Genomic DNA, 25,111 nt, shown 5'->3' with positions numbered 1-25,111 from the left:
CTGCAGGTTATAATTTATTATTGTTTATGTATTGAAGATTTCAATATACCATCATATCTGTGTAGTCATTCCCAACCAAAATAAAATAAAATAAAGATTGTTATACAATATTATATACAGTAAAACCGAATAATACCGAACATTGATTAACTGCAAACTCCGATTTATTGCGGTAATTTCCTTCTTCCCAAGTAGGGCTTAACATGCATTATGTAAACAAACAAAACCTCGATTCACCGCGGATTTTTCCTTTACCTCAAACTAACGTTACAACTTAATCTGATTATTAAACATTTTTAAAACTTAAAAAGAGAAATTGTCTGTACAGTGTACACTTTACAGAAACGTAAACTTGTTCAAAATTAATTTTCTTAAATTATCTTAGTCTTGAATTCTTAAATTGATATACTTAGAACTACGTAATATTATGTATATTGTATTTAACTTATATTCACGCACATAATAAAACTGCAAATTTCTTGCTTCGAAAGGTAGAGTAATAACAATGATCAATGATAAGGAACGAATTTTATTCGGATATGAACGGATCAGCCCCACTAGCTGAATTCCGTAGAAAGATGGGGTAATCTGAGAGTTATCCCATCTAATTAGAGTAATTAGAGGCCAATTATCTAATTATGTGTATCACGTTGTTTGCAGAATGCAGGGAGGCGACACCTAGAAAACACAAATCATTAGCCATGGCATCAGGTTATTAGCTTCTAGCTGGTATATCCACTGTGACGTAGTAAAATTAGTACGTGACAGTATAGTCAAACACGTGACAGTATAGTCATACACGTGACAGTATAGTCAAACACGTGACAGTATAGTCATACACGTGACAGTATAGTCAGACACGTGACAGTATATTCAGACACGTGACAGTATATTCAGACACGTGACAAGTCAGACACGTGACAGTATAGTCAGACACGTGACAGTATAGTCAGACGACAGACACGTGACAGTGTAGTCATACACGTGACAGAGTGACAGTATAGTCAGACACGTGACAGTATATTCAGACACGTGACAGTATAGTCAGACACGTGGCAGTACAGTCGGTCAGACACGTGACAGTGTAGTCAGACACGTGACAGTACACTCAGACACGTGACAGTGTAGTCAGACACGTGACAGTATAGTCAGACACGTGATATTAATTTTGTAATGCAACACGGGGGTCAATAGAAGGATTCGGGGCCAGCTTGACGATTTCATAAACAGTAAGACCCGGTAAAACATTATAAGATATAGTACTTGAAACCTTGCAACATGGCTCCAGGATCACTTATTTTCTAATGTAGATACCGAGTAAATTTGTGTTAATGATTCTAACACCCTCAAGCAGACATCAATAAATAAACCAAATTAAACTTGCCACGAATAAGTAAAATCTCAAGAAATGAATCATTAGAAATATAATATAACTACATCTCAATAGGACAAATCCGTGCTCACGTTACATAGCAACACGTCAAAAAGATGATTGTAAATACTTTAATAGTCTTCCTGAATCCTGATAAATATTGAATAGATCGCTTACCTAAAGGACATATTTAATTACTTTTTAATTATTTAATTGCTTTTTAATTGCTATGTTGAGGTAGGATTACGGTTCTTACTTTCTCCTAGGCTGTACTTTTACACGTGTGATTATTAGGTTTCTTGAAGTCTTAGCAACTGATGAGGGAACTTGTTAAGTAAGTATAGCAGATTGTTAAGTAACTGCTACACATCAGTAGTACACTACGTGGAGCTATAGCAATATAGCAATACAATTACAGTGAGCACGTAAAATACATAAGTTATCTGCGACATGGTAAAAGTATGTTTTGAGCTAGGGTAAGTTTGGGTAAGGGTATGCTCAAATAGAGCAATTATTTTGAATACATATGGGTATTAAAAATAATGATATTGTAGCATTAGTAATATTTATGTCAAGAAACCTACAGAAAACACTAGAGTCTAGACAGATGTCTATAGTTGATCGAACCCTATCACCAATATATTGGGAATGTTTTTGATCCCGAAAACGTATAGTAAGAAATATATAATTATTTTCTATGTATTTCTAAAAACTTAGAAAGCGTACGAACGAGGGGCCCAGAACAACATGTCTTCAGAAAAACACGTCTTCAATAATACTCAGAATTTGTCGCTACAAACTTAATGTAATCATGTGTCTAAGATCATTGTTCAATAGATTTAACATAATTAATACAGTTAAAAAGTGGTAGATGATTCCTTTAGTAGCGCCAATGTTGAATACCGATATATACAGGGTGGGCCAAAAGTCACTGTGCAAATATTGAATACCAATATATAATGTGAACATGGTAACAATCACAGCTTGAACAAAAACGACGAGGAAGTTTCTGGCTGGGTGCCAAGTGCCAACACCAGGGCGGAACAGGCCAGAAAATTAAGTGGAACTCGATGATCATACTATTAATACAACCACATCACCTGGGACCATGCTCCTGTAACAACGGCAATTTCCAATCGTCTCAACTTATTTTATGATGCGTTTCCATGGTTACTAAATGCATTTCAAGTCAACTCAGCACTGGACACAACTGCGAATTGAGTTACTTCCCAATGATTTATTACAACTGAGAAACATAAAACAGATTCTTACTTTTTAGTAACTGACTCATTATTTTCATCCATAATTTTCGCCATTTGTAACTGGTAACTGGTAACTGGTAACTTGTAACTGGTATAAGCGAGTTTTTGTTTGACAAAGACGTGTTTTAAAGTGTCTAAATTGTATAGAATTATAATCATTGAACCGGAGAGAAATTAGTACGTGACAAAATGGTCTGAAAATATATATTTTGAGCACTTCTTCTATCAAAATAATACTGAACCAGATAATTAACGAAGTAAAGAAGAGTTATGAGTGTTGAGATCACAATTTAATGAAACATTAGCAAACGAACAATGTTATCAAGTGAACTATTAACTTGGGATTTGAACGTATGATGGATATTCAAGAGAGCATTAGAAGTTAATGACTCAATACTTTCAACACTAAGTACTACATAACAAATAATTCAAGCAAACCATGGAGCAGACAATTATAGTAGTAGACACTATTAATCTGAGAGTGAATAGACCTAATTCATATTGTTTAATATTTTATAGTCTCATAATGCAATGGAGTGCGAGAGCAATGGTCTGTGTAAATTGACATGAGCCGCCAGGGTTAGGTTTCTGCTTATCACGTTTAGTGAATTAACTTATAGCCACAGTAAATCCACATGATGTATTTAGGATACACCGTTTTACGATCTAAATGACTAGGAACAGTACCCAATATAAATACAGTACCCAATATACGGACTGGTACCCAATGTAAGGACAATACCCAATATACCCTAAAATACGGACTAGGAACACTGGATAGTACCCACTACCCGAACAAGAGAAAGGAGCAGGTATTAATACTTAAATATAATGGAGTATGTATTATCCTGACCGGCTGCATCAGGAACATAACCAGGAACATTAACCTACTTTAAAGGCAGCACGGATAGAATGGTTAAACACGTGACTGGTATAGTTAGACACGTGATCAGTATAGTTAGACACGTGATCAGTGATTGTAACCATTAGAGTGAAACTTGTACCATTGTGTGGGGTCCCGGGTCCAGCACGATCGTCCCCAAAAATCAAATAAACTACAGGTTTTAGAATACTACAGTTTATCCGGGGGTCAACTGACAACTTGACACAACTGCAGTGATCGTGCCATACCTAAACAACAAATTCTACGAGTTGTGCTGACTCACCTCTCTCCAACAGAAATAAGTAATGGTATATATAGTGGGCGGGCTTGTGTAATGTGGTAACGCCCCTTTCCCTGCACACAAATATCTGCAGATTACATTCTATATCTGCAGATTACTTTTTATTTTTATAATACTGGAAACTGGAATAACTATTATGATCTAGAAGTCAATTTTGTAACTTTTGTTGTTCGCAACACAACTGCAGTGGTGCAGCCACTCCCTGGAATGCGAGAGGTTTTTGTGACCTTTATATGGGACTTTATATTATGTTTTTGTGACCGTTATATAGCAGGTAATCTGTAATCTTTATATAACTATATAATATGTGTATTTTGGGAGTGAGAGTACGAGAAACTAATATGTGATTTATTTATATCGAATACCGGAGTTGAGTATTATGCAAGTGTGAACCATTCAAGCAACTCAATACATTGTACAAATATGTGAAACAAGCTTTTGAGTTGCAAAACTTTAAAAGAGATGGTCGAGTTGTATTGATGTTACGTAAAACACTAATACATAATATAATAGTAACCTGGTTACTTTAACAAACGAAATTCTGAAGAATAAGAGTCACTAATTTATATTAGTTAAATCTAACGAAATCCGTCTGATGACGCATGGTGCTTGCAGACTTTACTTTTCTAACAAATCTTTGCAGCAGACGAATATTAACCCGACGAAATGCCAGAAATTGGTGTAATTTGTGGAATTCCACACAGGCCGGTTTTTAATACGTTAAGTAGGGTGGTGAGATGTAAGGGTCGGCTTAGACTTTGAATAATCATCATATGTCTCAGTGTTCAACTTTATGAATGGTTTAATTATATTCAGTCTTACTAATCGCTCTATTATGATCATTCATAATGAACATATTATAATATTGAATGAGTTCCTGACCATATAATCAAATGACAAAACATCGCTAATTAATATTCATTTGTCACCATTAACATTTACACTTAGAGCAGGGTATATTTCCAGCTGGACAATAGCTAGCTGCACCAGCGACAAATTGAGAAGCGATCTCAGGTACTGGTCACATACTGGTCACAAACTGGTCACATACTGGTCACATACTGGTCACATACTGGTCACATACTGCACTGGTCACATACGGGTCACAGTATTTGGAAAATGTTTTGAGAAGACTATCAGCCTGATGAATGTAACGTTTCAATATAAAGGGAACGAAATTTGCTGGATTCCTATTGTCGCAATTTGTAGTTAAAATAAGATCAATGTAGGCAAATAGTTGACATATTGGGGGTCTGATCATTTTCCAGTCGGAAGATGCTCAGAATTTGAGGAGGGTTTTACAAGTTTTCCTGTGCTGTAACTTTTTGTGCCGTCACGAAAAAAGTTTATTTTATTTTTTGTAAGTTTTATTAACGACAGATATCATGAGATTACGCGTACACATTTGATATGTTGCACGTATACACTTTTTAATGTGTAGCCATGTGAACTAGAAGCCAGGACATCTTTAAAAAATACGAAGTCTCATAATATCACTATAGCAATGTGTCAGACTTAACTAGTATCTTAGTAATATAAAATGTTGTTAAAATTAGTGAAGGTAAATCAATACAGACTCGAGGCCAACAATTCAGAATTAGTAAAAACATACTAATGAATGAATTGTAATATTTGATCGAGAAGAAACTAGAACGGACAATGTGACAAGCGTTATCCTCAGTGTAAAACTAATCGTTATTTGACTTTCTCAATAGTTTATTGTTCTACGTCCTATCTCCTCGGTACATTTAGAATTTATAAACGAACCTAATGGCTTACTCTTGATTATGTGTTGAGTATTGACTAATTGCAATCTCATTAATTATTGTTGATTTCATGATTATTTTAGCAGAGAACACAGGTTTATTATCAATTTTTGTGTAGGCCTAAGACATAAAAATTGATTTTAAAAATAATTTAATCAAAGCTTAACTTGAGGAGTCTATGCTTTGCTAGCAGTCGATAAGGACACCGTAAACTATACCAGTAAAGAAATTCCTCGTCTTGAAGAAGGCGGTCAATTATTATGCTATAGAAATTATGTAACAAATATAAATTATGTAACAAAGATAAATTAGATAAATTCTATAATTTATCTAAATTATTTTCCAATAGAGGTGCGCTTACTTATATAATAGGCAATTATAACATAATATAAGACATTATAATATAACAATAGTGTGTAATCTTGTCCAGAGAGACGTTCACATATCTAAAAGTCTAAAGCAACTAAACTGGAGACGATATTTGAGTAGTAATAAAGATGACCCGAGAAGCTGAATATCTAACAGCACTTTAACTTAGACGGGGTTATTGGAGATATTATATCCAATATCGGGCATACAATCTAAAGAAAGCAGGGGATCATGAAATATTATGCACTAGATCTCGATAAAATAGGCAATAAAACCAGAAACTAACAGGACGGTAAAATGCTGGGGTTCATTCTGGCCCCTCTAACACAATGCTATTGTTCATCCAGTAAGTATGATGTGTCTCGGAGCTAAGTACGAGCCAATAACAGGGCAACTTCCCCTCTCTTGACCAATCAGAGACCCGGAAACAAGTCACGTGTTAGTCACGTGGTATAATGGTCAGATAATGAGGACGGTAAGTGATAAAGTTGTCATGCTGTAATCGAGTGTGGGGGCTACGATCTCCTGGATCTCAAGGATCTAGTTAGGTGAGGGTGCTGGGTTCTGACAGGGTACCGGGGCTGATTGTCATAAACTGTAGGGACTGTAACAAAGTAATGATACTGATAGCAGGGGTGAAGTAACACTGTAACACTGTAACACTGTAACACTGTAACACTGTAACACTGTACCACTGTAACACTGTAACACTGTAACACTGTAACACTGTAACACTGTAACACTGTAACACTGTAACACTGTAACACTGTAACACTGTAACAAGCTAGTAGATAGGATACTTAAACAGCACATAACATTAAATATAATAGTTACAGCTTGTAGGAGAGAGGATAATTAAGTGATAAATATATGGATCACGTGATGCATCATAAGATAATATGTTTCTATGGTCGATGAAATGAATGCGTATTATGATATGGGGTGGATAAAGATATGCAAAGTTAATTAATTATTGTTTTTAAAGTCGTTTCTGGTTACTTTTGCACAGGAAGTCTTCCTTAGTATCGGAGTAAGAACTGAGAACATACTTCGGAAATTTGTACGTGACGAACAATAATTTAATCTTAAACAAATCTATTAATAGATTGAATACAATACCTGGGGATGAACTTGATTAAAGCAAGATTTTACAATCCGAAAACACTTTGACATTGTAGCACCCCACCGATCAACCAAGCAGAGTTATCAACCAAAATACAAGAAAAGCCAGACTAAAGAACACTCTCCAGTACAACAAATGATTCACTTTTTAGAAGGGAATATGATTTTAACCTCATTGCCGGTACATGGTTCTGAGAAGGATTTTAATCAGAATCACATTGTTCTGAAGACTTCAGTAACACCCCCACACTAATGAACAGCAACATCACACTGCTCACTTAACGAGAAATTCTCTCAGGGTTAGGTTCCGTGTTAGATTGTCTGGCTGCCATGTCCCTTTATTTAATTGAGTGATAATTCATTATTAATTCAGCACCACGTACTGTGAAGAGTGATAATAGGTGTGAACATTATTAGGCTCCAGCTATTTGATTCTGTTGTTAATGTGGTTAATATTTCTAAATAATTATTCTGCTATTTAAAACTCGTGTTAGTTAATTAGTGATATAAATTAATGTTAAATAGTCTTCGGTGCTGTGAACACGTTTTCCTGGTCGAATATTTTAACTCTATTCGTCTTGTTTTTTGGTAGCTTCAATTTTAACGTTTTTAAGGAAAATTAACCAGGTCAGTGTGTAACGAAAACTATTCAAGGAATAGTCAAACTTTTCAAGAGCATACATATTTATTATCTCACTGGATCTCATCTTTCCAACCCCAAGCCACACAAATATAGAAATATCACAATCTATAATTAATCATTTGTTGACTGTGACAGCATCACGTGACCAACAAATCCGTGATCCTTGAGATAAAAGCTACTTTTATTGTTTAACATAATAAGCATCTGGCTGCTTGTGGAGTTGCGATCATATCAGCTACTTGTAATGAATATCTTGTGAGGTCTGAGCAGGGAGAGTTTTCAATTAATTATATCGCAGGATACAGCTTATCAGTCCAACCGATAATATAAATAATGTGCTGCAAAGTAACCGTATTTTCTGGTTTAAGAAATGTGGTATTATAAGGGAATAGTGGGCGTAAGAGTGGGCGTAGTGTAATTGTCGGTGTTTTGCTGTCGTAATACCCAAACACTGACAGTTAGTCAGAAGAGAGCACTGATTGACTGATTGCTAGTCAACTTGTTACAGAGCCCTCTGGCCTCTGTGTTGTGATACTTAAGAAGCAATTACTCGGCAATGAGGCAGATTACATCTGGTTTTAAACTAAATAATTGTTAATTACAGCTGCTTTTATCAACAATTATTAATATAAGGGAGGATACAGATTATCTGGTTTTAAGCTAAAACTAACTACAGTGAAGTTTTGATATTTAGTTATAATTTGTTTTAGGGAAAGATTAGGCTTGGTTCGTTGTTTTTAACTATCCGTTGTTTTAAACTTTTGTTCAATAATAATTGTTGATTACAGCTTCTCTCATAAAAAATCACAGCTATTTTTAGAAAATTTAGAGCAATATGTTTATAATATCAACTCTATAATATTGACTCTTTAAGATCTTACATAACCCTTTGTGCAATCATTAAGAAGATCAAGTTTAATACAGGACACACCTTTTCTAAGTATATTTACTGTATCAGATAAGCCTATTTGATTAACCTGACAAGGAAAATAAAGAATAAATCAATAAAAGTTATATTTTGCAACTGAGAATAATTTGTATGGAGCCGGTAACTTCTCAGAACTTCTTGGGCGGTCATCACTTAAATACTGCTAAGCTTGCAGCTTGATATATTAAAATATAAGCTCAGTAAGTAACTTGTGGAGAAAAACCTTTCATACACGTGCTTCCTAATGAATTACTAAAGAGCAATTAATTGGTCGACTGCAGGTTCTTATTAAAAATGGCAGTAGTATAAATTTGGTAGATGATTCATGATTGTTTACTTGATAAGACAGATAAGTATTTGAACTGAGTTTATGAAAGGTAACATATTTTTTGTGAGCTATTTTTTTCGGCGTTGACGCCGAATATTTGCCCTTATTACTCCTAACTTCCTTGTTTCACTTGTCCTTGTCTCTTCCAACCGGATATCATACAACTATCAGTATTGTTTAATTTAGTTCCGTTTAAATATAACTGTAAAAACACATTAAAATATTACTGTAGGTAAAGTGTGTTAAATTAGAATAGAAACTTACCCCTTTCACTCCAGGAGGCAACCCAGGATAGAAATCAATCGCTTCCATGAATCTAGAGAGAGAAAATGTTTAGAAAAAGACGGAAAATCTAGTATGATTTCATTTTTGGCAAAAACACCTGACAATTTCAGAAAATCTTACAAAACGTAGCAAGTAATCGGGAAAAGGGGATTTGAAAATAGGAACGCTAAAAGACAACACATAGCAGCCATTCCAATAGTAGGTATAACACATGTGGAAACACTGAAGTAAATTGCTTATTAGTAAGAATAAATGGGCATCAGAATTATAAAAAGGGAGTGGTTGAGAGGAAGAAAACCTTTGCAACCAAAATACTTAGTGACAAAGAAACGTCAAACTGCATTATGTATACATAATGTATATACAATGAAAAATCATCACATCATATCAGAAGATAGTCAAGACAATGCTTCTCCCATACCTTTTTTTGGTAGGATCAATACCTACTGCTCTTACTGAGCCATTATCTACATCTTTAGGTATATCTGAACCTTTATTCACAGGGTCAGGAAGATCAACAGCTTTAGGTATATCTGAACCTTTACTCACAGGGTCAGGAGGATTAACAGCTTTCTTTCTGTTAGCTGTCGGTGTGAGACAGCAAAACATACGCATGGTCAAACAGCTAGTGTAGAGTGCATGATGTTAGAACATAATGCCTTATAGTCAATGATCAGTCAATGCTCGATTGGCCTTTTGTTACAAGTCCCGGGGCGAACATAATAATTAAAAAATATGCTGTTCCAGATCAACCCAGGGGTGAGCAGTTTAGAAATTAGTGATTGCAGGCAAAGATAGCCGTTATTTGGAGCAGTCAATCGGCTGCCCTTATATTCATTTTGTCTTGGCTGACCAATCTTAATTTGAAGGGATCGATTATTTCACCCAATTATGAAAGAGAGGGTTTGGAAAACCTTATGCTATAGTGTAATTTTTAAAGAATATTCATGTCTTAATTGGCTAAAGGAGGGGATTGGGTCTAATATAACCTGAGAGTATATGATGATGATGAAAATCTAAAATTATAGGCTACAATGAGCATTTTAGTAACAAATAGTATGATAGATCTGAAATTTAAAAAATAAATAAAATCCCTAAAAATATTTACACCCCAAGTTAAAAATATAAATACTTTATTTTAAAAACACTATCAAATAAGGTGGTTGATCAGTCACTTGTGTCATTACGACGACGTCGTTATATCAAGTTAAAATATTCCCCAAATTAATTTAAAGACGATTCCCGATCGAAAAACGTTTTGGTAGAAAAAGTTTCTCAAGTTACATAAATATCATTGGAAATGCAATTTTATGGATAAAATCAATAAAGCTTACAAGTAAATCCCAAAACAAAGTAACACACCCAACAATGGTTGAGATGTGATACATCCAAGCAGTCTAAGTCGACAATAATATCATAAGCTAATCTAAAACTAGCTCCAATGTTCATGTAACCAGACAGGTTCTACCAATCCAAAGAGTTAAGTAGGTTTCCATTCAGTCAGTAGTAAACAGTGTCTAGCACTGGTCGTCCTAAGAGGGACTCCCCATTTATTACAGGCCTGGGTAAGGCCGCGTACATACCAATGGATAGAGCATTGGCCGTCTAATATAGGGACTAGACTCCCCAGCTAGGCGTGGGTGGGCCCTGTAGAAATACAGATCTTCCTTCTTAGCTTGAGGTCATCATTGTTCACACATTCACTGCAGATTTGGATGAATTTTGGATCTCTGGAGCAGTTTAGGATAGCCAAGTGTGGAGTACCCAGATCTTCCAGACTGGAGACCTCGTTACCAACACTGAGAAGATATGAGGCTTGGTCCCTAAGGTCTTCGTCAACATGACCACAGCTAGTCAGTATATGAATTGAAGTTTGTTCTTCATGACCACAGGAGCAATAGGGAGAAGACCATTTCAGTCTGTCAAGGCTATATAGAAATGAGTTTAGAAGATTGTTTTTGTAAAACAAGCTCATGACTAGAACCTCAATTTCTCTGCTGGTATAACGAGGGAACTTCAGGGGGGTGGTAGACACCATGGGAATTTGAGACCAGCCCTCCATTTGTAACTGGTTCTTAATAAATTCCTGCCATACGAATTCAGTGAATTGTTTGATAGAGGCCTTGGTGTAATGACAGGCTTTCCTAGAGAGCTCGAACAATTTCGAGGCATCATTTAGTCCAATTATTTTTGCATCACCTGGTAGGACAGAGTCAGCATATACTTCCACCTTCCATTTTAGAAATTTCAGCACATCCCGCATCTGGCCCAGAATTTTTGTGTTTCCCGATTCTATCTCTCTGCATATGAAGTCATGGTGTACATCGATATGTATACTACTGAATACCTTCAGGTAGTGCTTCACCGATAGTATTCTGTTTGTAACCCGGAGTGGGGGTATTCCCAAGATGACTTCTAGTATGGCATTTTGAACATTGAAGACTGCTCCCACAGCAGATTTTGCTACCTTGTACCAAAGTTTGTTCAGTTCCAGCATGTTGGCATTAGTTTGCCAGATAAACGAGCCATAGAAGAGGGAGGAAAACATCACAGTTTTGGCCAGCCTCACTAGGACCTTTTGGTTCATCCCCCAATTACGATTTGTATACCTGCTCAGACAAACCCAACGGTAGATTAGCTTGTTGTATACATCCTGGCTGTGCTGCTTGAAGCTCAACTTACTGTCAAGTGTTATACCAAGTACTTTGCTGCTGTCTGTGAGATAGATGGTGTTTCCACATAGATCAAAGGATTTGGGAACAGCTGAAGCATCTTGGCATTGGAAACATATAACTTCTGTTTTATTCACATTACAGTTTATGACCATCCTCCATTGAGAAGTCCATTCCCCTATGAATCCCATCGCAAGCTCTAGGTAGAAGAGACATTCTTCAAGATCGTTTCCAGTCACTTTGATGGTTCCATCATCCGCAAATTTGAAGGCCTGAATCTGCTCATACAGTTGACACAGGGTCTCCATGTCGAACACATAAAATTTGAAAAGGATTGGTGATAGAACAGAGCCTTGTGGCAGCCCATAATCGAGGCACATCCTGACAGGACCAATAAAACCATTTAGGAGGAGGCTTACCGTCCTCCCAAAGAGGAAACTATCAATTGTCCTTAGGTAGCATCCATGCACACCAACCTTCCATAGTTTCACTATCAGGCCTTGTTTCCACACCGAGTCAAATGCTTTTTGAGAGTATAGAGATAAGCTAAATCGACGTATTTGTGTATGCTAATTCCGAATCACCCCTGACATAGAGTAAAAATCCTTCCCCAAGGAGTTATGAACAAAATAACTATTTTGTCAGACATGCGCATGTGACAGGGTTATAAAACTGTTAAGTTCGAGTGTTTAGGTATTATGGTTATGGTTAGTGTTGAGGTTATAGTAGTGATTAAGATAAAAGTTAGCATCTAAGAACAAATGTGTGTACCTAAACTTTTGATACTTACCGTAAAAAACGAAATAATAAAGTTTATAAACTATGTCTATATAAAAAAAGGGGGACCCCAACCTATGTAGCTGAGACACCTCATAGCAAGTAGACCAAAGTGGCTCTTGCTTGTGAAAGTATCAACTACCCGCCAAAGCGGTGGGTTGGGAGTCCCTCCTGGGATCATTTCCTGGGTGTTGGTCTTCCTGGAGAATGAAGTTGGTTGGACAGGCAGGAGTGAGGAGTGCAGATTCTATCCTTACATGATCCTTACACTTTGCTTCTTGAAGGAAGAAAACTGCAGTATCTCTTTTGTCATTATTTATAAACTAAGTGGGTTTTTCAGGATTTAGCATTCAGGATTTTAGAAGGTATTTAGCCTCGCATACACTCTTCTTCGCCCAGCTGCTCTCTGCCCGGTAGTCTGGGTATGTATGTGGGTAGCTAATTCATCGATCAGATGATGGGTCGGGCATCGTTTATGATTAACGATGGCTCAGAAAACTAAAAAGTGCCCCGTCGGGACTCGGGTAGCAGTTATTAAATTTAGCACAGTGTAGCCATTCATTATTTCATATTTAATATCGTGTTGTGATCTGAAATCTTGGAACGTTTTTAATGTTATTAAGCTTCCTAGTCTCTTGCTTGGTTTCTTGTAACGCGATGCACTACTGGGTCGCGCTGCGCATTGAATAATGTTTCTCGCATTCTGTAGATCGGCGAGATGCCACCGGCTGCACGCTAATAAGGCCCAAGCTGCGAAGGATTGACACCATCAATCAATTCGGTTTGTTACTTAACGGGTGATACTCGTGAAATATTTGTTCCATATTTTGACCATCGACGAGTCCAACTCGGCGCGCGTCCTGGTAGGTTTAAACAGTCCTCTTTGGAACAAACATTTTATGAGTATCACCCGTCTAGCGAAGTTGCTAGGCGCGGCCCAGCAACGCATCGCGCTACAACTCCTTTTTGGTTACCTGGGGACCTTAGGCTATTATATTTATGCATATGTTTATTATATAATCTATACCGAATAGAGATTATGCAGAATGACAGGCTGAGCGTTGCTCTATCCAGAGCCCTTTCGCTTGCAGTAGCGTGCCCACTGCCCCGCCTCTTTTGTGAAACATGCGCGCCCGCAGTAAAGCGAAAGCACATGGTTAGGTGAAGGCTGAGCGCGCGCGGCCAAGTAACTTTTTTGAAACTTTACGTTTATCATTTGTTATATATAATGTTCTAACCCAGCGCGCTATATTTTGCAATGCAACATTGTGCATGCAAGCACAAAACATGACCTCGCACTTAATTTGGCCGGCGCTTTCTAAGAAAAGTCGATCGCTACTTTTATTTACACTTCCCAGCAGACCTTACTGGCTGGCAATATTACTATACATGTGATCACCTCTTCACAGCTTGTTGAACTCCGCGCGCGCTCGTTAGCGAATTGCATTTGCACGCTTCAATTGTTCCAAGAATGCAATTACCATGCATCACGTACCACGTGATACGATTCAGTTGTATGTTTAATGGTTTATAACCTACCAGGACGCGCGCCGAGTTGGAACCGATATTTTCCAAGTATCACCCGTTAACGATTCAGCCAATCATTGACCATTGTTAATGGTTTGGCTCGGCGCGCTACTTCGAAGAAATTTAGACGAGTAACATCGGAACATCCGTCAAAGCCAATCAGATAACAAAAATCCGCAAAGTTAAAGCTGCGCAGTTTTATAAGGCCTAAAATATGACTTTTCAAGATAATTCAAAATCTACCTTGTTTTGAATTTTCCTCCTTGTTTTGAATTTTCCTAGGGGAGGAAACGTTATTTTACAAGGCGAACATTTTGTTTAAAACCAAACGTTTCTATCTCTTTTACTTCCGAAGTTAGGCCCCTAACAATAAGGTTTTCCTGGCGGTTTGACATGTGCAGTGCACGGTCAATTCAACTAGCTTCCCTATTATAGTTGTTATATAGTTAATTGCTAGTTTTTACCTTTTACGCCACGTCCAATCCTGGATAGATCCAAATGCGATAAGCTCGAAAAAGCGCCGTGCATATTGTTTATAACGGGTAATATTCGTAAAATATTTGTTTCCAACCGTCTACGAGTCCAACTCGTTAACGGGTGATACTTGTAAAATATTTGTTCCAACCGTCGACGAGTCCAACTAACTCGGCGCGCGTCTTGTCATACGTTGAATGACCCGCCGCGCACGAAGTGCGCGGCTCCCCCTGTATCGTCAGACTATTAGCATATAGTGAAACGACGTGGGGTCACAAACGTGATACAACGTCGCTTCCTGGTAGGTTATAAACCTACAACCAAACTTCGGCTCGGCGTTTTGTAGGAATAAAGTATATGTCATAACAACGCGCATTGTTTATTTATTTTTACCCCTATTTTTTTTTCCCCCAATTCCCCCCCCATGATTGAATATAATTGACCTAGAAATGGGCTAGAGCCTAGATCTGGGGTTGAGTTCACATGACAACTCTGTACATAGAAGCTATAAATTAAGAAGTGATCTCTCTACTCGATCACATAAGGGACGGGGGTTCTCGTATCAAGCCTCAAGTGATGTGAGACGTAGACGAGTTTGTTAGTGTTCTCCTTGGTCATTTCATGTTTAATTCCTGTTTAATTCCGTACATGCCAAAGGCATGCAACTTGCAAGGGGAGTACCTGAGCCGATCAGGTGTTAATTTTTTTTTTTTTTATTAAATACTTTTCAAATTTTACAGAGTACAGCAATAGATGAATATAAAATAGAATCGTTCAAAATATCGCCCCCATCTGTAAAATATGATGGGCACCCAAACACGGTAAACACATAGTGAACTATGTCCGCAGTAACTTGGACCCATTACATCGAATTAATCTAAATCCAAAAATTTATGAAAAACTATTTAAGAACAAACAAATCCATGGTGAATAACTGTGGATATAGAGTCAAAATTGGTATTTCAATACGTCAAATTCCAGATACATTAGATACAGGTCTGAAATGGTCATTAATGTGTGAGAAGGTGTGCGGGTGAAGTGTGATATGATGTTGAAAGTATAGGAAGGTAGATAAAAAAATTAATAAAACAAAAATAATAATAATATGGGGAGCAAAGAGACTAGGCTAGACTGTTGTTTCACTATCCAATAAACATTTCCATAGATGCTTAGTGACCTCAGCTTTGAAAAGACTAGTAGACACAATCTGTCTTACCTGTAAAGGGAGTCCATTCCACAGTATATGGGTTCTGTAGAAAAATGATTTTGCCAGTGGGCTATTTGAGGTACATGTGGTGTGTGAATTCTGACTTAACTTAGGTAAAATTGATGACACAATAGACAGACTGTCGAGGTGGCAACGTCTTAGTCGAGAAGTGCCCTGATATAGAGAGAGATAGTGAGGCAGCGATACAGGAATTAAATTGTTAAGAACTTTGTGGAAAAAAATAAGATCATTCAAGTCAAACTTTTGAGACAAAGGGAGAATGTCGACAAGCTTGCACTTTTTGACATATTGCTCAGGTGGATAACTGCGGCCCTCTTCAGACAGAATCCATTTAATAGCTCTCTTTTGGAGACTTTCTAATTTATCACTAAGTGATTTATAACAAGGGCGCCAGATTATGGAACAATTCTCGAATTGGCTACGAACCAGGGAGAGGTAAAGCGCCCGGCGACGTTTCTGATCAATGACAATATGGCCATCTCTTCTGACCATACCAAGTTGTTGGCAGGCCTTAGTATAAATTCTGTCGCACTGACTATTCCAACTTAACTTAGGAGTAACATCGACTCCAAGATCTTTTTCTAACTCTACATACACAAGAGGAGAGCCATCAAGATTATATGCGAATGGAGGAGATAAAGATGGTTTTCCTGAAACAATAAGCACTTTACATTTTGCTGGATGGAATCGCATTTTGTTTCTTAGTGCCCAGTCAGAGAGATAGTCTATATCCATTTGTAAATTAGTATTATCAGAAGATGAATGTATTTTACGCCAGATTTTTGTATCATCGGCATACAAAACAATATCAGTATTATCCGAAAGGCCAAGAGGAATATCATTGATAAACAATACAAAAAGTAAGGGACCAAGAATAGAGCCCTGGGGGACACCAGAATTAACTGAGAGGGTAGATGACATCTCATTACCAATAACCACTCTTTGGTAACGGCCTTGAAGGTAATTGGTAAGAAATTTGAGAAGTGTACCATCAATGTTATATAAGGTCTTTAGCTTATGAAGAAGGATATCATGATTTACAGAATCAAATGCCTTAGCAAAATCAAAATACACAACATGATTGATAATGTTTTCGTTAAGAGACACTGCCAGGCTATCACAAAAGTCAACCATATTGGTTGTGCATGACTTGTGCTCTAGAAAACCATGCTGCCTGGGATCAAGAAGGGTACTTGTCAAAGAAAGCAGTTTACGTTTAACAATGCGCTCAAAAACTTTCATGACTAAACAAGTAAGGGATATTGGTCTATAGTTTTCAACCTCACTTTTCTTACCTTTCTTAAATATTGGGACAACATTTGCAAGTTTCCATTCTTGTGGAATGTAGCCGCTGTTGTAAGATCCACGAAAAATACATGTTAGAGGGTAAGCTAAACCTACGGAACAATTTTTGAGAATTTTACCGTGTATGCCATCTGGTCCCTGGGCTTTATTTGAATTAATATTTGAAAGAAGCTTACGAACATCCCGATGATCGAAGTCAATATCAAAATCAACATCATTGACATAGGATATGTCAGTGTCATAAAGTGAAGGATCCGAAAACTGGTTATAAAAGAAAGAATTGAAAAGTTCAGCTTGAGCTTTGGGTTTGAACCGAAGCTGTCCAGAATAACTAACACAATTAGGAATACGGCAGGAGTTAGATTTATACTTAACATGTGACCAAAACTTCTTAGTTATAAGCGCTGGATCATCACTATTGAAAAGATTGTCTCTTATTTTGGCTGATGAAAGCCTCTTAAAATCTTTACGGCTAGTAACAAACTTTAACTCATCAGAAATAGAACCAGAAATTTTAAATTTAGCTCTGAGTCTATCTTTTTTACGGCATGAAGAAAAAAGTTCACTATCGAACCACGGGGGTTGAAACTCTGATTTAATAGTTACTTTAGGAATATGTATATCAACTAAATTCATAATGCAGTCTTTAACTAACTTCCAAGACGAATCAGGATCTAGGCATTCTAGGACTTGCCAATTAATCGAGCATAATTCACGATTAATCATGTCCCAGTTTGCTTTCTTATAATTATAGATTTTACGTTTAGGAGTTTTCTTGCGGGAAAAGGAGCTTTTAATTGAAAAAGTGACAGGAAAATGATCAGATTTGCACACGGAATGAGGATCACAGACATTCAAGTTATCGATTGTGTTATCATAATTACTGAGAAGAATGTCTAATGTATTACCACTTTTATGGGTGGGTGATGTGATCAACTGGGAGAGAGAAAGATCACTGAAAGAATCTATGAAGGATTGCTCAATAGGTACGGTACTGGATGAAGATAGCCAGTCTGTATGGGGGAGATTAAAATCACCAATAACATAGATTTTAGGGGGATTCTTTTTGGAAACTAGCTTGCGAATATAACTAACTATGACATCATGATTAGGTAACCCAAGAGTTCCTACTCTATAACAAGTACAGATTACAATACTCTCTTTGTTAGGAAAAGCAATTTTAACGGCAAGCATTTCTGCACCTAGGCTAACTGGTAGTCGGGTTGTAGTGGCATCGAGATCAGACCGAACAGCCAAAAGAACACCACCTCCATTTTCCCTAAACTTTTTAGGGTTATTAGGATCTTGAGGATGAGTCTTTCTCGTGCGGTCATTGCGGAAGATTTCATATTGAGAAGAAGGAAAGATTTCGTTGCTAGAAATAGATTTTTTGAGCCAGGTCTCATTTAGGGCAATTATGTCAGGCTGCTCTATGTTAGCAAAGGATTGAAGTTCGGAAATCTTATTACCATCAAGAAGGGGATGGGAGGAGCTTAGGTTACTGAAAGGAATAAGACCTTGGACATTTTTGTAGAGTACAGATAGGGAGTTGGGACCTGGATTAAGCATAGAAGGATTAACAAGAGTTATCAAAAGAAAGTTAAGAGAGAAAACCCAAAGAATGAATAAAGATACTAGACGCCTGAGGCGGCTGGAATACTTGACTCTATTCATCTTACCAGGGAGAAGAACATTTCTTATAAACCATGAGGAGATAATTACAAAGAAAAGTTTGATGTGGGAGCAAGCAAGAAATGGTATAAGATAACGTGGGCTGTCAAGGAGTAGAGAGGAATGAATATTAGAATCTAGGGGGAATACGGTGTTCATGGACCTAGTCGTGGAGAGAAGAATTGGGAGAAGGTAAGTCATGATGAGAGAATAGAAGAGAAACATATGATTATGATAATTGTAGTTGATGTGTGGGGTGCATGGAGAATTAAATGTGTAAATTTTGTTAGGTATAAACGTGTTGATATGTATATGTGCATTTCTTGACTGTGTACGAGGCCTTTTGCATGCAAAAAGACCTATTCTAAGTCTAAACGATTCATTGTCTAACATATGGGAAAATGGGCAGTGACCGAATGTACCTGAAATAGGAGGCATAAAATTGAGAAAAAGATTAAATCAGAGATTTGTTTGAGTTTTAATTTTAGGCGCAACGTCTTAATCAAAATATTAAATGAAAGAAAAGATCAAAGATTTAAATTCCCAGAAGATTATTTACAACCCTGTCAAAACTGTGTTCGTTTACAACAAACTTAAGCCAAGTGGACAATAAACCTACTCCTCTCATGTTGAGATGAAGCCAATCATGGTATAGAAGTTCATTACAGGATCTAAAGTCTCGAGTTAAAAATTCTGAGAAACAGTCTAAGAACACACAATTATTATTTAGGCATAAGTCTTTAAGTATATTATTAAAATCTAGAACATTCTTTGCTATGTAGGAATATAAACACTTAATAGGAAGACAACATTGGATAATTATAATTGCAGCGGGAAATAACTGCTTAGTGGTGTCAATTAAGTCATTAAGATACTTCCTAAGGAACTGAACCCCATACTTAGAATGTTTTATGTCATTTGTACCAACACTCAATATAATCTTTTCAATATCGTCAGCTTCTGCAGCTGCATGAGTTTTATGAAAATGCTGAATATTTTCAGTGATATCTCTAATTTTTGCACCACTTTGGGACACATTGATTACTTTCCTTCCCCGGAATCCCAACTTATTTGTCCGTACGAATTTTGTCATTGACGTACCAAACAGGACAGTGGTTTTTCTGCTCTTCGGTTTTCTTGGGGCATTTCGGTAGTAAAGGGTTGGTGTTGAGGTGGTGGTGGGCGGCATAGGAATTGTAGTGAGGACATTCTGCTCCCTGACTACATTTGTATCTGTCTTCGGTATCTGGCAGCGAAAAGATAAGCTATACCGAGTCTCCTTAGCTGATCTCTCTGCACGAACCTTGTGAAGACAATATTCCTGACACCCCGGTTTCATAATATACAAACTACAGTCCTTTGGGGTGATATGGCATTTACTGTTACATCGCTTATCCCCATTTTCTGGAATTATGTCGAGGGTCCTCTCAGCTCCAAATGAAACTACATAAATACCTTGCGACTGGTCAAGAGACACCTCGTCGTCGTTGTGGTACCTAGTTGCACAAGAACCAGACTTGTACATGCTTGCTAGGCATGAGTTTAGCTTGCAGCCAAACTTGGAGTTGATATCATGCATAAGCTCTGATATCCCAGGATAATTTAAAATATCGATTGGCTCCTTAGTCGTGGTGTGTCCATTTGAGGAAGACCACACATATTCTTCTCCAGTGGAAGTGAGCCACTTTGTGGCAGTTTTCACAGCAGTTTGCTTGGCCATAAGTGTTTCAAGTTCAGACATCAACGTGCCATGTTGAACACTCTTGTTTTGAACAAAATCTGAATGCAACTCCAAGAAGTCCTCGCATTTAACAGAATCCCTCTTAAGTTTCATGACATTCTCAACACTGGCCTTAAGAGCTTTCAGCTCTTTTAATGAAAACGAGTTTAAAACATTGGTAACAGAATTCAGATCCATAGTGAAGGAAAGAGGGAGGAGAAGATGGCGGTGAGGGAGGAGAAAATGGCGAAGTCAATACTGTAGCCCAGGAAGTAGATGCGTTGCTTAGGATACAAACGGTCACGCCATAGTCTCTTCTATCGCTTTGACATTGGGACCTAAAATTATTTGTTATATAGTAGTGTTGAAAGTATTAAAACTACATCGCTATATCTTAGGTATAAATATTGGATGATAGAAGGTAGTAGTATCGCATTCTATCAATAGTCATGCCTACCTTCTCCAAGTTCATCTATTGTTTCACTGGTGAGAATTGACTGAATTTTTACCGGCAGGACATTTTCAAATATCAGCTTTCCTCAACCTAAATTTCACTGTTTTGACCTTTTTTTCTTCAATGACCAATTAGGGAGTTCACTGTGGATGGCACAAGATACAATTGAGGTTCTGAAAGCTATATTACCGAAGAAAGCTCCGATTAACGGAAATTTGTCAGAATAAAAGGATACACAATTTGGTAGATTTTTAAACAGAACCTTTTCTGCTGTTTCCTTGACCCGAATTTCACATTTTTGACTAAATTTTTACCAGTGACCAATCAGTCAGTGTGAGTGACACAAGCCAACATCAAGGTACTGGAAGCTGAAAATCCGGAGAAATCTTTGATAAAATGAAAATCTTGAAAATGCCTACCGGTAGTCAACTACTTAGTTATCTGAAATCTGATTGTGATCACATAATGCTGGGAGTGTTATATTACAAACATTGCATGACTCTGCTACTCTCGACTGTGTGAGGTCATCACTCTGTGTTGTTTTTTTCTCTGTGCGTTCTTGTAGCCTTGGATTTGATCCCAGGTCAAGATTAGTTTGAAATGGTCGCCTTTGGCGTTTTTGATGGTGGCTTCAATATTAAATTGATATTTCAATAGTGGTTCTAGGATGTGAAGCTTGCTTCAGCCAGACTACATTTCTATCCCAACTTTAACTACGATACCTCCTGGCCAGACTCATCTTTCTCTGGAGAGGAAGTGACAAACCGAAAATTTAAGAGTTAATAGCATCAAGGTAACGAAGCAAGAATATTAAAAATACGGTTTTAAAGTACAGCTCTACATTTACACTGTTTTCCAGACAAGATGATTTCATGAGCATTATATCCTGGGAAATGGGAATTAAAAGGTCATTATAGTCAAGGATAATGACCGGTAGCTACAATATTAAATTGATTTCTGGAGATCGGTCTCGGATGTGAAGCTTGCTTCAGTCAAACACTGACAATACTGTATCACTCCAACTTTGATTTCACGATTATATCCTGGAAATTAAAAGTGAGCAGATGTTTCTCGGTTTTGGTCGTCACTATGACAACTGACGTTATTTACTGAAGCACTGATTTGAATAGTAAATTTGGGCAAATCCATCGCGCGTTGACCAATTTTAAATAGCTAAATCTGGCGCCAAATTAAAAATTATGTTGTTTTGTCGTCAAACAACCAATTTTTAATAAACGCGGCTTTAAAAAACTTTTTTTTCCGAATTGGAAAGTATTTGTGTGCAAACGACCAATTACTGGTCGTATGGTACAAATAAAGACAGAAGTTTGATACAACAGACTAGGCAACCTAGTGTGATTGGTCGGCTTGGAGATGGCTAGATAATTAAGGATAATGACCTGAGGATTTGATACAAGTTGTAATCCCTTCTCGGGCCGAAAATATTTCCGGCCGCTTTGCGTGCACATTGCACAAGAGAGGCATACAACGTGTAGCAACCTTGGATCTTAAATGTACCTTACTTTGATTTTCAGTCGCCGAACGTGAGCTGCGATCTGTGCCAGTTTTTGATGATTACTGTATACAGTATAATAATATTGTCCGATTTTCTTAAAATAACCAAATAGTCGCTCCCAACTTTTGTACTATCAAGTAATATAAAAATCATTGAAATGTATATTACTCCCACTTCTAGTTATGGAAGAAACAATTCCCCTGATACTGCAAAGGATGAAGATCCCCTGAATGTTTCCAAGCAGTTACTTATTGGTGATAGTGCAACGTTTCGCTATCTAATAAAGGAGATGCACCAAGTGGAACTTCAGTTTGATGATTTCTTGGCAGAAAATGTAACGCTGTTTATAACTCTGTTGGATGATAGGGAGCTGGGGAATGTAGTTAACGGAAACTTTAGGGAGCTAAATATAAACTTGCCGAAGTATTTGTAATAGATTGGATGAAGGAAGAGTGTAAACAGTGGTTAAAGAGAAGGTGGAATGTGCAAGCACGGATGAAGAGAAACGGTTTGTGTTTGAAGAATGCATTTCCATTCTCGGGGAAATGGATAATAAAGATATGATAAACGTTTTATTGTGGGAACTAACATGCGAAGATAACGCGTATTTTGTGTTGGAGTATATGACAGGTTTGGATGAACAGGATACCGTTCAAATAGACTATATGATAGTTCTCGGAGGGAGTAATACTGAGCCGTTCCTCCGTACTATTCTAGTGAACTTGGAAGGAAAGATGAAACTGGACGATAATTTGAAGTATCTTCTCCAGCAGATGCATCTAGCCCTGAGTTTCGAAAAAAAAACAAGGAACTTTATCTTGTGAAAGAATGCAAACCCTACCAGACATGTCGGTAGATGATATGAGGTTAAAATGTTCCGTCTCTCAACGGAAACAACTTCCTTGCTCAGTTCCCGTAGTGAAGATAGGAGGTTGAGCACTACTGTCTACTGAGGTGTATGATAACAAGAAATATATAGACTGAACAGTTGTAACAAGATATCACAGACGCAGTTCTGGTAACAAGGTGACGTCTGTGTTTATAGTTGTTGAACTGCTGTTTGTGTTTGCTACTACTTCAAAACACCCAGTACAGATCAGGAGACACAAGAATTCATGACTAACAGTTAGAGAAATTTTGTAAGGAGAAAAAACTGCAGAAAGTATCGAAAGAATTTGTGGAAGTGTTGATCAATGCTTTAAAGTATTCTCCAAAAGAACAAAAATTGAACTTATCGCAATTTTGAATGAGATAACAAACAATGACAATCTCTCAACCCACCATGAGAACATACTCATTAAATGTGATAAGTATATCAATGTGTCACCATTATCAGGAAAAAGATAAGTCAGTACTGTGAAACATGCTATGAAAGGAGATAAGAGTGTACCAGTAGGTTCTGTGTACAAGTGTCTCTATACATTCTGACATCCCAGCACAGTGGAGTGTACAGAAGGTGGTAAATGCGGTTTTATATTAAGATACAGTAGACAAGACGAAAGTAGTTACAATTTACATAGTAGAACTGTATACTAACAGTGAAGACTACGAGGGTACAGGGACCTACATCTTCATGATGTTGTGTCTGGTACTTGTGACATGTACAGGTATTGGATATCTTCAGGTAACACAGCTTCTCATAATATTGTTCAAGTAGCAGGACAGGTTAAGTGGTGGGAGGATTGGTTACCAGATGTAACTAACTGGGTACTTGAACATCACAGTGTTGCATATGACATATCTGATTACGTCGTTTCTAAAAGATAAAAAGTTCGATTTTAGAACAGAATTAGTATAGCTATTAGCTAGATATAGTTCATTTAGTAGTTTAGTTCAAATACTTGAAAATTGAACGTAATTTTCTTGTATTTTACTCTTGTACAGAACATTTTGAATGCAAAATATTTGGTATGCGAGCCAATCGCTATATTATTTTATCTGCATGATTCAAAATATTCAATGATGTTGACAGTATTGTGACCTATTTTAAACTTTATACTAGTATATTTAATACTGTGGACAAATTAGCACAAATTATGTGTTACGAGAATGATCGAAATTTAATTGTTTTACTTTCAAAATGTTATATAAATATAATTATTGATTATCTCAGATCATAAGTCGAATTCTGACATCATCAAAAAAGACGATAAGGTTTGTATTCCTTATACCACCGCCGTGTTTTATATTTGAGAGTTGTTGCTTTGCAGATGGTATACTGTACCTACTTGTTCGAGGATTCCGTCACCAAAATTCTAAAATTCGATTTGTGGGGGCCACACCCAATCAACATTGAATTGCATATAATACTGGTGTTTGTGAACATGTTAGAGACTCCGTTGTAACATATTACAATAGGTCATTTAAATCGGAATACAATCTGAAAAGATGGTGCGAAACGGATTTAAAATGACGAAGTTATCAAGCAATTTGTTTTAAATCTCGTTAGCAAAATTGATTGAGTACTCTATGATTACCCAATTACGACACCGTAATTGGGCTCTCTGT

General features: G+C 37.1%; 1 protein-coding gene across 1 annotated transcript in view; it reads right to left on the bottom strand.

Annotated features, from left to right (window-relative positions):
* The window catches only part of LOC134814262 (high affinity cGMP-specific 3',5'-cyclic phosphodiesterase 9A-like), a 49,448-nt gene extending 28,459 nt beyond the window's left edge, over positions 1–20,989 (bottom strand). The window contains exons 1-3 of the mRNA XM_063822345.1: positions 20,972–20,989; positions 9,681–9,884; positions 9,239–9,290 (exon numbers count right to left, since the gene is read on the bottom strand). Coding sequence (XP_063678415.1) covers positions 9,239–9,290; positions 9,681–9,874 — 246 coding nt within the window. The 5' untranslated portion in view covers positions 9,875–9,884; positions 20,972–20,989. The remainder of the gene's footprint in view (positions 1–9,238; positions 9,291–9,680; positions 9,885–20,971) is intronic.
* Between the last annotated feature and the right edge of the window lie 4,122 nt (positions 20,990–25,111).

Source organism: Bolinopsis microptera, chromosome 4, assembly GCF_026151205.1.
Source record: "Bolinopsis microptera isolate Bmic1 chromosome 4, MBARI_Bmic_1.0, whole genome shotgun sequence".
Lineage (NCBI taxonomy): Eukaryota > Metazoa > Ctenophora > Tentaculata > Lobata > Bolinopsidae > Bolinopsis > Bolinopsis microptera.
This window is presented reverse-complemented; position numbering and strand designations above follow the sequence as displayed.